General features: G+C 51.7%; 1 protein-coding gene across 15 annotated transcripts in view; it reads left to right on the plus strand.

The window, feature by feature from the left end:
* The window catches only part of CUX2 (cut like homeobox 2), a 63,709-nt gene that overhangs the window by 37,293 nt on the left and 11,314 nt on the right, over window positions 1-15,102 (plus strand). For 6 of the 15 annotated variants that reach the window (XM_061374751.1, XM_061374752.1, XM_061374746.1 and 3 more), the window contains exons 2-6: window positions 9,205-9,283; window positions 13,408-13,545; window positions 13,726-13,837; window positions 14,623-14,699; window positions 14,782-14,848. In XM_061374751.1, coding sequence (XP_061230735.1) covers window positions 9,205-9,283; window positions 13,408-13,545; window positions 13,726-13,837; window positions 14,623-14,699; window positions 14,782-14,848 — 473 coding nt within the window. Of the gene's footprint in view, window positions 1-761; window positions 872-9,204; window positions 9,557-12,039; window positions 13,546-13,725; window positions 13,842-14,622; window positions 14,700-14,781; window positions 14,849-15,102 lie in introns of those variants that run through there. The other 9 variants (XM_061374755.1, XM_061374756.1, XM_061374757.1 and 6 more) reach the window with 5 other exon arrangements.

Consider the following 15,102-nt stretch of genomic DNA (forward strand, 5'->3'; position numbering starts at 1 on the left):
TGTCTAATGAGGTTTTCCTGGCGGGGACACGTTCTCGTGCCGTATCTCCCCATCAGACAAAGGCTTTGCCATGGTTTATGGTGCCAGCATCAATTCTTTCCGGCTGTTTTCACCGTGATACAAACCAGATAGGAACCGGGGCATCCCCCAGCACGTCCAGGCTGCAGGATTTACCGGGAAGCACCGGAGAGGTCGTGTCCCATCGCATCAACACCATCATTTTTATCAATTCTTTATTTTTCCTATCACATTCCACCAAAATTAAAAAGCCATCTCTATCTTAAAATCCTTATTTATGAACACTTAAGCGTAAGTAAGTCAGCGTTGGACGGCTTCCCTCCCCGCTGATGGATGTAATCTGGCACCGGGGTGGACCGGGAGGGAAATCTGGCAATACAATATGCTGTGCTTGACTATTTTGACACTCGGAGTGCGATGTTTTTTTTACAGTTACTGATGAGCTTATGGCACTGCTCCTTTTGGAGAAGCAAGGAGGAGGCTGGGGCTGGGAATATTGATTAGCAAGCTCCTGATAATCTCAACACCCCTCTCGGCTTGCCTTTTCTTTCGCAGGGAATACAGAGTTCCTTCCATTATTCATATAAACCCCCTCGTCGATAGGGCCAACGCGCCACACAGAGCAAAACCAGACCCGGGGAATTAGATTCCTGCAGTCTTAAACCCCAGCCTTCCCAAACCATCTTTATTTTACCATTTCCCCTCTTTTTTCCCCCTATGCTTTTGGTTTGGTTTTGTTCCAGAAGGAGCTTAATTCTGTTGCTTTGGTGCTGGCAGCGTGGTGGGGGAAAGCACACGGTCTCATAAACATTTAATTTAAGTCAGCCAGGAATTTAGGAGGAATGTACCTGAGGTACAGGAGATTTGCTGTTGGAGAATTAACTCAGCAGGGTGGTGATTTCCCTCCCTGGCAACTAGGTTTTTGGGAGCCATAGATGTAAGAGGCTAACAAGAATGGAAGCTGATTAGCCACAAAGACAAATCTCAGCCCCTAAATTTGGGGTATGGGGATTTATGGCTCTTGCTGCGTCTCATAGCGGCTGTGGATGGGGTGAGGGGATGCAGCATCCACCAGCATGCAGCATCCTCCTGGATGCATCGTGGCAATGCAGGGGGAAACGTTGGGGTTGGAGGCGTTTATAAAAAGCAAGCGTTGAGCACTCGGCGCCGCGATGCTGGCACCCAGCTCGCAGCCCAGATGGGGGGAGATGTGTTGTTTTTGAAGAAATAGGGGAAAAAAAAGATGAGAAAAATAAAAAGAGCAACTCTAAAATAGCTCCTCGGAGGCTGTGTGGGGAGGGGTGGTTTCTGCCTGCCTGGGTGGGAGGAAAACTGGCAGCCTGTGAGGGGATGCTCAAAGGAGAGATAGGCAGGACCTGCCCTCTCTCCCCATCATCCCACCCGTGGTCCCAGCCTGTTCCCACACTGATGGTTCTTGGGGGGGATTGAAATGGGAAGGGGAGAGTGCTGGGAGTGTCAGACTGGACTTGGGTTTGTGTGGCCAAGGCACAGGGTCACTGTCCCCAACCCTTGAGGGGTTTCTGCAGCCCATAAAATCTGTCTGCTTTGTGTCCCTGGATGGTAACGGGTGGTTCTTGTGCCACGCATGGGCACGGTTATTGGCATGGTTATTGGCAGGTCCTGATGCTGCTGAGCTCCTTGATCCCCCCTGAAGGGATGGAGGTGCTGCCTTGAGAGGTCCCAGGCAGGGGATGGAGTCGTCACTGCCAGGAGGTGACTGGGAAGTGCCATGATGTGGCCAGGAGATGCTGTGGTGTGGCTTGGAGATGCCGTGATGCGATCAGGAGGTGCCATGGTGTGGCCAGGAGGTGCTACAACGTGACCTGAAGGTGCTGTGGTGTGACTGGGAGGTGCTGCAGTGTGGCCAGGAAATGCCATGATATGACCAGGAGGTACCACAGCATGGTCAGGATGCACCAGATGAGGTTGCAATGGGTGACCTGAGGAGCAGCTGAGCATTGGGGTGAGACAACATGGTCCCAACCCACCACCTTGCTGCAGGAGGCACCTATTCCTCCATCCTGATCAGCCCTGTACCCCTATCACATCCATGGCAGCTGTGCGGGTACCTTGGCTTTCTTTGGTCCCCGATGCTGGTGAGATGCATTGCACTTCAGGATGCGTCTTCTTCTCCCTGTCTTTTTAATGCTCTCTCTTTGGGGGCTGCTTTCTTTGCTCCTCTAATGTGCTTCGATGGAAACCCCTGGAGAGCTGCCGGTACTCGGAGCTTGCCAGCAGCGACACATTAGGATCTGTCATCTGCTGAGCATTACCTGGGTTTAAATCTGTCTCTTTGGAGCCACGGAACTGCATAAGAAAATATTAAAGTAAACAATAAGTGGATTTACACAAATGCGACTGATTTCCATATTTTTCATCACTTCATTTTATTACTGGGTTTACTGATACGCTCATTTATTTATAGGGCAATCCAGTATTGATTCATTCCGATGCACCATGCATAAACACATAAAAGAGAGTGATAACAATAGGAATACATTTCCAGTCTTTTAAATACTGCATTTTTTCCAATAGTCCTCATTAGATCCGCTGCGAGGATTGAGCTATGTCCTTTGGGAAGCCCCAGCCCCTCCACCCAAGTGGCTCTGGATTTATGGGGGTGTAAAGGAGAGCAGGATGCAATTCCCATCTGACAGCAGCCGCTTCCCAGGCTCTGCCACCTTCCCACCACCCCGGGGTATCTTTTTCATGGGAGGTTTTGGGGGATTTTATCCCAAAAGGTGGATTCTGCGCCCCTGACATTGGGTTTCTGTGCTGCTTCAGTGTGGGATGGACACCAGAGCGATGCTGCTTCTCCTGGGATGAGGCTTGCTGGGGCCTGGGGCTTTTTTTTCCACCCTTCTTTCCCCATTTTTTCCCCTCTTTTTTTTCCTTCTTTATTTTTACCCTCTTTTTTCTCTCTTTTTTTAAATTTTTTTCTTCCTTTTTCCTTTCTCTTTTTCTCTTTGAAAATATTTTTCCCTTCCTTTCCCTCTTTTCCCCTTTCTTTCCCCCCTTCTCCTCCCGCTTTTTGCCCCTTTTCCTCCTCTTCCCTCCCTTCTCCTTTCTTTTTCCCTTTGTTTTCCCTCTTTTTTCCCCTTTCCCCCCCTCTCCCTCCTTCCCCGTTTCACTCTCTTCTCCCTCTCTTCCCCCCCTTTTATGCCATTTTTTCCCTCTTTCCCCTCTTCCTTCCCCCTTCCTCACATTTTTAACACACTCCAGTACATTTTTCCCCACAAACCTCGCTTCCCACCGCTCCCCATGAATATTAACAGGGAGAGCAGAGCTCTACATCACCTGCATCACGGGAAGGAGCCCGTGGAAGCCTGGTGACGGATGGCGAGCACTCCCCCTCCGCTCCTGCTTGTAAATGGGAAGGGGAAAAATAGCATCTTGAAATATTAACCCAGGTGGGGGCATATGGGCTGTTGAGGCCATTTCTCTCTGCCATTCCCCAATGCATCTCATATACATTTAGGCTCCTGCATCCTTCCCATATATATTTTTCTCCTCAAGGAAGGAGAAGCAGGGCCAGGAGGATAAATTGTGACTGCAGGGAATAAACCCAGCTTTTATTCCCCACTCTGATTAGCGAAAGGGCAGTTTCTTTCTCTCCCCAAAAGCCGCCCGTGACGGCAGTTTAATGGCAACAGCTTGAGACGGACAAAGTTTGAATATCCTTGCGACGGAGAAAAGAGCAAAGCGAAAGCCCTGCTAATTACAAAAGTTGCTTTATGAAAGATAATTCAAAGCAATAATTTAGCAAACATAATCAAGTAGCGCAGATGGGGATTTTGATGAATAGTTTGCAACATGCAATTAGCAGCTCTTGCAGTTACATATCATTAACCCTCAGAGCACAAAAATTATTTTCTCATTATTAGATGAAAAGGTAAAATTAAGCTGACTAGACAGTAAAGGAACAAACTACAATTAATTACCTTCATTTATTACAGTCATTATTTTAAACTTTTTTTTTTCCTTTTACTCTGATAGATAGATGAAAACATCTAAATTAAAAGTTTTGTTCTGCTAAATGGGAGGTGAAACTTTGCGATGCTCCGGGTGCGCCCGCATCCCGGCTCCATCCTGAACCCAGGGACCAGTTGGGAGCCCATCATCACCCTGCTTCGTCTGTGCCAGCGATGCTGAGCCCTGCTCATCCCTGCCCATCTCCTGGATTGCTGCCACCAGCCACATAGGGAATTCTGTGTATTCTTGCAGGAAAAGGATGTTGTGGGCTTGCAGAAAATCTGGGAGTGAGCCCATTTGGGTGGCACCTTCTCATGCTGATGGTCAGAGAAGAGCCTGTTCCTTTGAGCCGTGATGGGTTCGATGCTGAAGCCTTTCGTTTCAGTGTGTGCGTCGGTAGCAGATGGTTTGGAGTTGCCAACTGTCAGCAAATGCACAGAAAAAAATAAATGAAGGAAAAATAAAGGGAAAAAAAATTGAAGAAAAAAACCTCAACTAAAGCAGTGAAAAAAGGTACTAAATTGTGATGATGGGGATGGTAAAATAAGCTTGAAATATTTTCCTTTCTTGCTGTGTGACTGGAGGCTGCAGCTCACCTGGGGATGGTGTTGGGAGGAGGCAGGAGGATGCTCCTGCCCGGCAGCAGGCTGGCAGGGCCAGCGCTGAGCTGAGGGCTCAGCCCAAGGAATCCTGCAGTGCATGGGAATAGGAGAGCTCCGGTACCTCCTCCTGGAGCCAGCCAGGCTGGGATGCTGCAGGAAAAGGTGGGGGAAAACTAACCTAATGAGCTGAGCATCATCTGCCTCAAGAACTTTGCCAAAGCATCATTGGACTTGTCAGGGAGTATTACAACAAAATTAAGACCCAGCAGTGATTTTCCTGCATTCGGGATCCTTTGCTTTATAAAGTAAATTATTTATGCATTTTTTTCCTCCGTTAAGCAGTTATTTGCAGCAGTCTCGGTATATTTCTCATTAGAAATAACATCATCTGAAGAACTTCTATTGATTCTTTCCCCCCCCTTTTTTTTTTTTAATCTGTGAATCAGGAACGTGAACAACATATTTCTGTGGTGTTCCCTTTAACTAGAATTCTCAGGCTTTATTTTTATATTATTGATCTTTTTTGACACGAATTGCTTTTTGGCCTTGTGAGAACGTTGTGAGCTGCTTCTGCCTTTGGAGGGATGGGCATGGGGGTGAGGCAGGAGGCAGGGTAGATGTGAGAGGGATGTGTGATAGGACTGTTGTGTGCAATGGGTCTGTGTGTGTGCAATGGGTCTATGGGTATGCAGTGGGTCTATGGGTATGCAATTGGTCTGTGTGTGTGCAATGGATCTATGGGTATGCAATGAGTCTGTGTAGGTTTGCAAAGGTTCTCTGGGAATGCAACAGGTCTGTGTAGGTGTGCAATGGGTCTATGGGTGTGCAACGTGTCTATGTATATGTGCAATGAGTCTGTGTGTGATGGGCTTGGGTGTGTGATGTGTCTATGGCTGTGCAACAGGGGTGTGTGTGATGGGTTTGTGCATGTGTGATGGGTGTTATGGGAGTGCAAGGAGTTCTTGGGTGCACAATGAGTTTGTGGGTGCGCAATGGGTTTGGGTGTGTGTGCAAGAGGTCTCTGGGTGTGCGATGCAGGTATGTGTGGGTATGTGATGGGTCTATGTGAGTGCGTGATGGGCTTGTGTAATGGGTTTGTGGGTGCGTGATGGGTCCGTGTGTGTGTGTGATCAGTCCGTGTCCATGTGCACTGGGTGTGTGCACGTGTTCAATGGGCACTTGTGTGTGTTCACCATGGGTTTGTGTGGGTGCACAATGTGTGTATGATGGGTTTGTATGGTAGGTTCACATGTGTGTGACGGGTTTGTGGGTACCTGCAAGGGGTTTGTGGTGTGCAATGGATCTGTGCATGGCTGCGACAAGCTCGTCCACATGCAGTGGGTCTCTGTATTTGTGATGTGCACACGTGATGGGTTTAAGGGGTCAGTCAGATGCGGGATATTGGGAGGGCAGCAAAGGATGAGGTGGGAAGCAGAGAACCCAGATCTTTCCCCTGGGACTGGCTCTCCCCCCTCGCCCCTCCGCATCCCTCCCGTTTCTCCCCAACTTCTTTACACATCAGCAAAAAAAAAAAATAAAAAAAAAGGGAAAAAGAAAAAAGCAAGGAAAAATAGCAAAAAGCCTTGAATGAATTTTTTCATCAGTTTTCTTCAGCATTTGGGGTCTCTGCTGCCGCTTTCTCCCCCGACAGCTGTTCCTCTCCACTGAAAAAAGAGCTCATTTGTGGTTTACTGCCACCAGTATTTAGATGGAAATAACCCACTACTTATCCTGCACTTGATCTCATGGATATAAGAATAAACTCACCGCCGGTGCAATGCAAATCCCGCGCCTTTGGAGAGGAGCTGCTCAGACGGTGGGTGCTCACCGCCGTGCCGGGAGGAGAACCGCCTGCGCCGGGGGAGTTTTACCACTTTGTCACTCAATTATAGGAACATTGCTGCTTCCAAATGTTTAAAAAGTTGGCTTCGGAAGGTATAATCATGGCACAGAGGCCAGCCTGACAATAGTAATTAATTAGGCTATTACGCATTCCACAGTGATAATTGCTTTGCTGGAAAGTCACCAGCCATGAAAAGGACCCAGTGCGTAAATGTAATTTATCACACGGCGGCGATCCCGCGCCGCTGCCGTGCCTCACCTTGAGCCCGGGAATGCTGCGGAGGGAGGTGGAAGGGGGGAGAAAATAGGAATTAATAGCACATGGATACATAATGCGGAGGCAGAGCTCGCTGGGGGCTTCGCAGGCAGAGGGAGAGAGTGGTTGTGGTGGTTTTGCCATTGCTGATGGGCATCGTGGCGATGATGGGAGTAGGGATGATGCCGTCCTGACCCCACCGTGCTTGTGGCGATGTTCAGCTGTCCTGGTTTTAGCCATTTTCTCCTCTTTTCAGCAGGATGCTGGTGATATTGCCCTCTTGGATAGGGTTTGGTCCCCAAGGAAGGAAGGATTTGAGGGGTTTTATTACAAACCCCTGATTTTAGGGCTGATGTGGGCTTTTTCTGCGTGTTTGTTCAGCTCTACGTGAGAAACAGCAGTGGTTTCAGGGTGAGGTGTCCCTGTGTAAGACTTGGAATCTTCCCTGGCATGTTGGTGAATTATCCCCATCCGGAAAAGGTCGCTGAAAAATTTAAATATCTATTTATTTCTATCCATATTTAAAACATTACCTTGACATTTATTGGGCCCCAGATGCCTTGCCTGATGGAATGGCCCCAAAAGCCTCCCCACCAGCAAACTATGGGTCCTGGGGCTCCAGTTAGGATGTTGATGGTATAGTTCATGTGGGGGAAGATGGGCTGAGTGGCTGCTCAACCCCTTGCAAGTGCCAGGAGGTCCTCCTCCTCTCCCATTCAACGTCCCAAGGATGCGGGAAGCGGGGATGATCACACAGCACTGATGCCGTGGAGCACCCCAGCACCGCTGTGTCCCTGCATCCTTACGGACACCCTGGCAAAGCTCCATGTGCCACCCCACCACCACGTGCTGCTGGTGTGTTCAGCAGGCACAATGCTGTCCTGCTGCAATGCACAGGCAGGGCCTCTCTCTGGCTGCTTTCTGCCCCCCCTATTCCCCACTTCATTATTATTATTTTAAAGCACCCTGAAGCCAAGGGCTTTTTTTTGCAGAACACTGAAGAAAAGCCCCCAAATTCCTCCTGTGCTGGAAACGTGGTGCTGAGAAAGTAGGTTTGTGTACGAGACGCTATAAAAAGCCCAGCTTATACAATTTTAACAATAGAAAAATGATCTTTGTGCTCCAGTGCCTGCGAGCTTGGAAGGAGAAGGCGGTTTGCTCAGGTGGCTGTTGGATTACAAATGAGTGGTTTGCTTTGGGTTTGAATGACAAGCAATGGCGAGCTCTGGCTGGAGGGAAAAGATGCTCCGGTGCAGGAGGCGTGAAGTTTGGGCTTTGTTTGATGATTAGTCCATTGGTGGCTTAAATGTATTTTGATTGACTCATCCATAGTGCATCTGCCAGCACCGAATGCTGGTGGGCAACTCACCCTCCATCACTGGATGGTGTGGGTGCCCAGTTTGGATCAAACTGGGCATGGAGTCATAGACTGGTTTGGGTTGGAAGGGACCTTAAAGCTCATCCAGTTCCAACCCCTGTCACGGGCAGGGACACCTTCCACTAGAGCAGCTTGCTCCAAAGCCCTGTGTCCAACCTGGCCTTGAGCACTGCCAGGGATGGGGCAGCCACAGCTTCTCTGGGCACCCTGTGCCAGCGCCTCAGCACCCTCACAGTAAATAATTTCTTTCTTATATCTACCCTAAATCTCCCCTGTTTAAGTTTGAACCCATCACCCTTTGTCCTATTGCTACAGTCCCTGATGAAGAGTCACTCTCTAGCACTCTTGTAGCCCCCCTTCAGATACAGTAAGGCTGCTGTAAGGTCTCTACACAGCCTTCTTTCTGCAGGCTGAACAGCCTCTATTTCCTTAGCCTGTCATTGTCTTAGCCTGCATTTTCCAGCTGGGAATGGGTCACCTCCATCCCCAGCTCCTGCACCTGAGGCAGCAGGGACACAGAGGTCTGTGTGTCCCACCGGTGCCCCATTCCACAACGGAGTGTGCCAGAGCCTGGGGGGCAGCAGCTCCCACCCCGAGGTGTTGTCACGCCTTGAAAAATTAAGGTGTGTAAATGATTCATGCTCATAAATGTTGGATGGAGCGTGCAGCAGATTGAGATGTTGCTCTGTTATTAGCGATGCAGAACACCGGCTCCCCACTACCCACCCGGCGCGAGCATCACCCGCAGCCAAAGGGGGATAGGGACATGAGATGTCCCAGTGCTGGTGCGAGCATCACTCCTGGCCCAGCATCACACTGAGAGTGTGGCTGGGGAGGGCTGTGTGGTGAACCCAACAGCAGGCGAGCTGCTTTATTTCTTATTGAAGCACCAACATTAAATTATAATTTTCATTTACTCAGAGCACATCAATGATTTAGGGCAATGTGACGTGGCCGTGGTGCAAGGAGTTTAGCCAAAGGCAGTGAGCGGCCGTGCAGGGCATGGGGTGGATGCTTGGTGGGACCCATGTGCCCATCATGGGTCGCACCAGTCCATCAGAGCCAGTTCCCTCCTCCGAGCCCATCTCTGACCCCCGTTTCCCGTCTCCCTGCAGGTGATTGCACTTAGTAAGAGAAGCAAGGAGGCTGAGACGGCTTTCCTGAGCGTTTACAAGCACTTAATCGAAGCTCCAGGTAAGCAACACGGTGGTGACCTGGCTGCCTAGCGCGTTGCGTGCCGAGAGGAGCCAGCGAGGACCGGCCGTCCCCGTCCCGCTGCGGCTGGTGTCACCGACCTCGGCTCGCGCATGGTGCTCTGGAGATACCAGCCGAAGAGAGGAGTGGAAACAGCTTTTGCCATCGCTGTGTTTCAGCCCCTGAGCCAAATGCATCTTGACATTAGGAAAGGAATACATTTGCTCAGCCCTTGTAATAACACTGCGGCTATCCCCAGTTGTCTTTTTGACGGTAAGTTAACCGAAACGGCCGAGCGCCGGCTCGCAGCACGGCTCCCGGCACCGGCTGTGCCTCGGGGATGGCTTCCCCTGTATCACCACCGTGCTCAAAGCCTTGGGAGGGGGAAACTGAGGCACAGGGCAGCCCTGAGGCTTGTGTTGGCATATTGCTCCCCACTCCACGCCATGGGCTCTGCTGTGCTCTGAGCCAGGGTTTAGCTGCTCAGGGCATGGAGCATCCCTCAGCATGGTGAGGATGGAGAGCTGCAAACGGCTGAAGATGCTCAAAAGGGCTCCTGCAGGGCCACTAATTCATTTTCCAGACATTTAGGAATAACAAAATGTTTTAATGATTTCTTAGGGGAATTAGGGAGACATATTTTTGTCCTCATTAAATTTTCTCCTGTGCTACAAGAACCAAATGTCAGCTCCGTTTCCAGAACCCAGTTATCTTCCCTCCCCACCTCCCCGCGCTCACACACCATGCCCCTCCTGCTTGCACACGCATGCACATGGATGCACACACATTCGCACCTCAGAACTGCTCCCTTCTGGTCTCTGCCCCCCTCTTCCTCCTCTCTCTCCATCCATCTTTTGCTCCCCTCTTCCCTTCTGCTCCCCAAATCCTTCTGTCCCCGTCTGTTACATGTCCGTGTGTCTCTCGACAGGCGAACTCTTTGTGGAATACTTTACAAGCGCCACATAAGTCCTGATTCGACATTTTTTGCTTTGAATGGCTGCTGTCAACACAAATCTCTGGCAGAGACTGTAACGGAGCCTGATTGCTCAGCAAGTATTTTGATAAGTGAGCTGGCTGTGTGTCTGTAATTACGGGAGAAAACCGTAAATCTTTTGGATATTGTTCACACAGATGTGGCGTGAAGGGAAGGGGGGGAAGCAGTAAAATGTGTTAAAAGCATAATTAATGTCATTGTTGTTGGGGATGATTTGATTTAAGGCTGGCTTTGCCTCGTGGAGGGATGCGTAGGGCACCAGTGGATGTGTTTGAGCAGGTTGGGATGGGGTGGCGCACGAGGTGCTGCCCCGGGGCAGAGGTGATGGCACTGGGGATGTGCTGTGGAGGTACCACGGATGCGCTGTGCATGCACAGGGGTGCACCATGGGTGCGTTCTGCTCCTCTTGGGGCTGGGTATCGTCATGGACCAAATGTCACCCTTCAGCCCCACAGCACAGAGACCTCCCCTGAAAGCTGGATCAAGCAGCCAGGCCCTGGCACAGGGACACGGGTGCTCCCTGGAGCTGTGCATGCTCAGGAGAAGGTGATGAGCACCCAGGGCGCCTCCTGCCCCATCCCACCATCACACAGTGCCTTGAGCAGCTCCAGTGCCTGCTGTGGGGGTGTCCGGGGGGGTTCTGCTGGTGGCTTAGACCCCCCTCCAGCACAGGGAAAGGCCCTGGCCCTGGTGCCAGGGCTGGAGACACCAGGAAGGTCCCCTGCCCACCGCCCTGTCCCTGCTGCAGCAGTGCTGGTGCCACTAAAGGACAGCCAATAACGCCAGCTAGTGGCAGCACTTATAATGAAGCACAATATATATAGTTACATGTATATAAATACACAGATATGTATATATACAGTGGGCGAGTGATAGATAAGCAGATTCTGCTTCGCTGGCTGTGCTGTCGGGTGGGCAATGATGCAGCTCCTGAATGTGTGGGAGCTGCTGCAGGTGGATGCAGTGCTGGAGCATGGGGAACTCCAAGGTCCTGTTTTGGCATAAGCCTCTCTTGTGTCACCCATCACAGCTCAGGGCCATGACCCACGGAGGAAGGGACTATCCCCTGTGTCATAGGCAGTGTTCTGAGCCCTCCTGTGGCTCAGAGAGTGATGGCAACCATGTACCTCCGTGTGAGCAGATGATGTGCTTGGTTTGGGGTATATTCTCTCTCCAGCCCTGCAATAGGAAGGTTGGAGAGCTGGTTTGCCCACCAGCAGCATGAGCAGGGTGCAGGCATGGCATGAGCTTGGTGCCTGGTCCCAGTAGCTCCTCAGTGGTGGCCCCATAGACAAGGACAGAACTTTCCCACGGGATGGGCAGCGTGGTAATAGCATGATGGAATTAATCCATCCGGGTGTTTTGCATGAGTGCTGCCCCAGCTGGTATAGGAAGTGGAGCTGAAGCGCTGCTTGCTATTTTCCCTTCTAAAAGCTCTGCTCCCAACCACTTCATCCTGGGATTTTGGCTCCAAATGGGAAACAGCGCACTGGGGGATTGCCCTGGTTGTATTTCAGCAGTGGGGCTGCTGCTCACCATAGTGAAAATGCTGACCCGAGGAAAATCCCTGGAGGCTTTATCACCTAGGCCAGTCCCTCCCACCTTCTTTCTCATCACGGAGGTGAGAAGAGCTGCTGGTGCGGATTGGACAGGGCCTGCTCTGGTGTTTATCCCTGTGGAGACCTCAGAGGCTGCCATGGAGCATCCTGTCAATGCCCCAGGGGTGGGGGAGTGCAGGGGGACCCCTGACCCCTGTGAGCTGGCGCCCTGGAGCGCTGGGTTTAATCAACCATATCGTTATCTTATCTCATGTACTTATGGATGTTATTAATGGCTGTGAGAGCATCCGGTCTGGTTTGGGGCTGTGCTGCATCACCATGACCCTCTGATGGTTCACTCCTGCGTCCTAGGATGGGGAACCAACCTGTAGGATACTGAGCCAAAGGATGCCAGGAGCAGCCCGGGAAGGTCCCAGCTGGACCTGAGTCCTTGTTTCAGTGCCAAAGCCAGCAGTGTCCTGGCTCAGTACCCGCTCTGGATGCATCCCCATGGCCAGGATCCGGGCACAAACCTTTTATCCCAGCCCATCCATGGAGCCTCTGTGACATCCAGCAGAAAGAAGGGAGAACATTCCCTATGGAGAAGGATGCTCCAGGGGCTTTTAGCATTAGCACATGGGCTCTGATACTCACTGGTCCTGCAGGGTAGCCACGTGGTGGGTGTTGCAGTAGGACCCTGCACCCCATGGTCATGATGCTGTTGGAGGGGAGGGCAGTAGAAGGGCTGTTCTGTGTCCCATTCCAAGCAGTTGTTTGATTTCTTTTCCATCACCATTATTATTTTTCACCCTTGGATGCCTGCCATGCATCCCTGATGTACAGTAGCGCGCCCGGCTCCGTCCCACTTCCCTGTTTGTCTAACTTTTTGACCCTGGAGAATTCAAATCCATTTTCTTTCCTCTTCTAAGAAGGAGAAAAAAACCCACCCCACCAAACCTATATTAACCTGGCTCAATAGGAGGCATTTTCTTGAACTTATTAAAAAATCCAGACTTGTAAATTAATTTGTTCATGTTGTACAATGGCAGTGCAGATGGACTCATTAGCATGCACACAACAAATAATTATAGATGAATTTTTAGCTGGCCTGCTTAATGGGCTTGCTGGGTTAATTATGTCAATGTATAATTACATCAGCCCTGGGAGACATAATGGCACACCCTGCTGAGCAGACACTAGCTAATGATGGTGTAATGCTGACAGAGGGAAGACGGACGGCTCTGAATGCACCTGCTTACCTCGGCACAAACCGCCATTGTCTGTGCCCAAACGGGCCAGCACTGGTGGCACTGGGGCCACTGGTGCTGTGGGTACCACCGGCTCGCTCACGGAGGTGATGCTCCCTCATAGCCTTGCCAGTCCACTGGGGATGGCGATGGAAAGCGCAGGACTGAGGGGTGTGCCTGTGGCACTTGGTACCCTGAGGGGTTCCTCAGGGTGAGGAGGACACCCGCTTTGGTTATGAGTGCAATTGGGGTGGTGAGGAGGGTGGGCATCGGGTCCACAGGGAGGTGGGAGAGGGCTTGTGGTGGGCATCCCTTCTGCTCACCACCGCATCCCGTGTCCCGCAGATCCCGCTCCTGTGTTGGAGGCTGCGCGGAGCCTTGAGGACCGGCTGCAGCAGCTCCAGCGCCTCGAGCCTGAACCTTCTCACCTGAAGGACCTCAGCCGACCCTGGAAGAAGCACCCGGAGCTCATCAGCACCAAAGGTACCCCCTATCAAGGCCGTTCCTTCAGATGAGGATGGCAGCAGTCCCAAATGGGTACCCTGTGGCCTCTGAGCATCCTTGGGGCATGGGTTGGGTCTCAGGGCCAGGACCTGTGCCATGGTCCCTGGTGGCCGCTGCTGCTGTCCCCTGTGCAGCTGTATGAAACATGTCCCCCCGCAGAGCGCAGGGAGGGGACATCGCCGGCAGTGGCCGAGTCCCCACAGCCTGGGATCGAGGGCAAAGCATCGTGCACAGAGACCCTGCTGCAGAGCAATGAGGCAGAACAGCAAAAGTACGTGAGTACCGGGGATGGGGTCATCTTGGGGTGCTGCGGGGATACGTGGTTCCTGCTCCTGCATGGGGACGTCTGTCCGTCCTTCCCTCTTCTCCTTCCCTTTGCACCTTCCTTTGCAGACAGAAACCTGTATAGAAACCTGGTACACATTCGTGGGCACTCTGAGCATCCATCTGTCCATCCATCCCATGTGGGGTTTGGGCACTGGCAGGCATGGGCAGAGCCAGGGCAGATCCCTCGAGCCAGCCCTTTACACCATCTCCCTGGCACGTGGCTTTGCTCAGACAAAGGGGTTAAGTCCAGGTCGTTGGATGAACTTCATTAAATGGCCTTTTAATTTGGAGGCTCCCGGTTTTCTCAGGGCCTTCATTGTTATTCCTGAACACGCTGCACCGGGAAACAAATGAGGAATCTTTAAACCCTAAATTGCAGATCTCTGCGAATAAGTTCCTGGCAAGTGCGGGCTATAAATAATGCAGAATAACTTTTCCCTGATTGCTTCCCCCTCCTCCAATTAATTACAGGCGGGGTGGGCTGCCATCGGAAGGGGTTCAGCCATGGGGAGCAGGGACCATTTTCAGCCCAAAGCGAATTCCTTTACATCTGGGGCAATGCGACTCTTAACATCAGGGGGTAACATGGCTTGAACGCGTCCTGGCATCCTCTGGTGGGTATTTCCTTGGTGCCACGGAGCGATGGGGTAGAGGAGGGGATGCAGCGAGGGGGTCTCTGTACCTTGGGGGCTGCGGCATCAGCAGCTCACTGATGCTCGTGTCTCATAGGGGGCTGCAGGAAGCACAGGTCACTTTGGCCGCTCGGCTCGGGGAGGCAGAGGAGAAGATCAAAGTGCTCCACGCAGGTAGGGGGGCCGGGGCCGGGGCTGCTGGCCATGGGGGGCCAAGCCCCAACCCCATGGCTCACCCTCCTCTTCCTCCTCCCAGCGCTGAAGGCCACCCAGACGGAACTGCTGGAGCTGCGGTGTAAATACGACGAGGAAGCTGCATCCAAGTGAGTCACTGGCAGTATCTGGTTGTGTGGGGAGGCTGTTGGTGTGCCAGAGGCTGAGCCAAGCTGCCTGCAGCAGCACCAGGACAGCCCCATGGTGCTGCCAAGTGACTTGAGGAGCTGAGATACTTCCAGCATCCCAAGTCACGGGGACTCCCTATATCTAAGATGCTGGGGCACCTGGAGGAGCCCCAGCCGGCCATGGAGGGCTATGATTGTTCCTCCTTGCTGGCTGACACCTCTTGCTTTCTCATCAC

Source organism: Neopsephotus bourkii, unplaced genomic scaffold, assembly GCF_033783945.1.
Source record: "Neopsephotus bourkii isolate Nb327-2 ecotype Australia unplaced genomic scaffold, CSIRO-AGI_Nbou_v1 NB_1652, whole genome shotgun sequence".
Lineage (NCBI taxonomy): Eukaryota > Metazoa > Chordata > Aves > Psittaciformes > Psittacidae > Neopsephotus > Neopsephotus bourkii.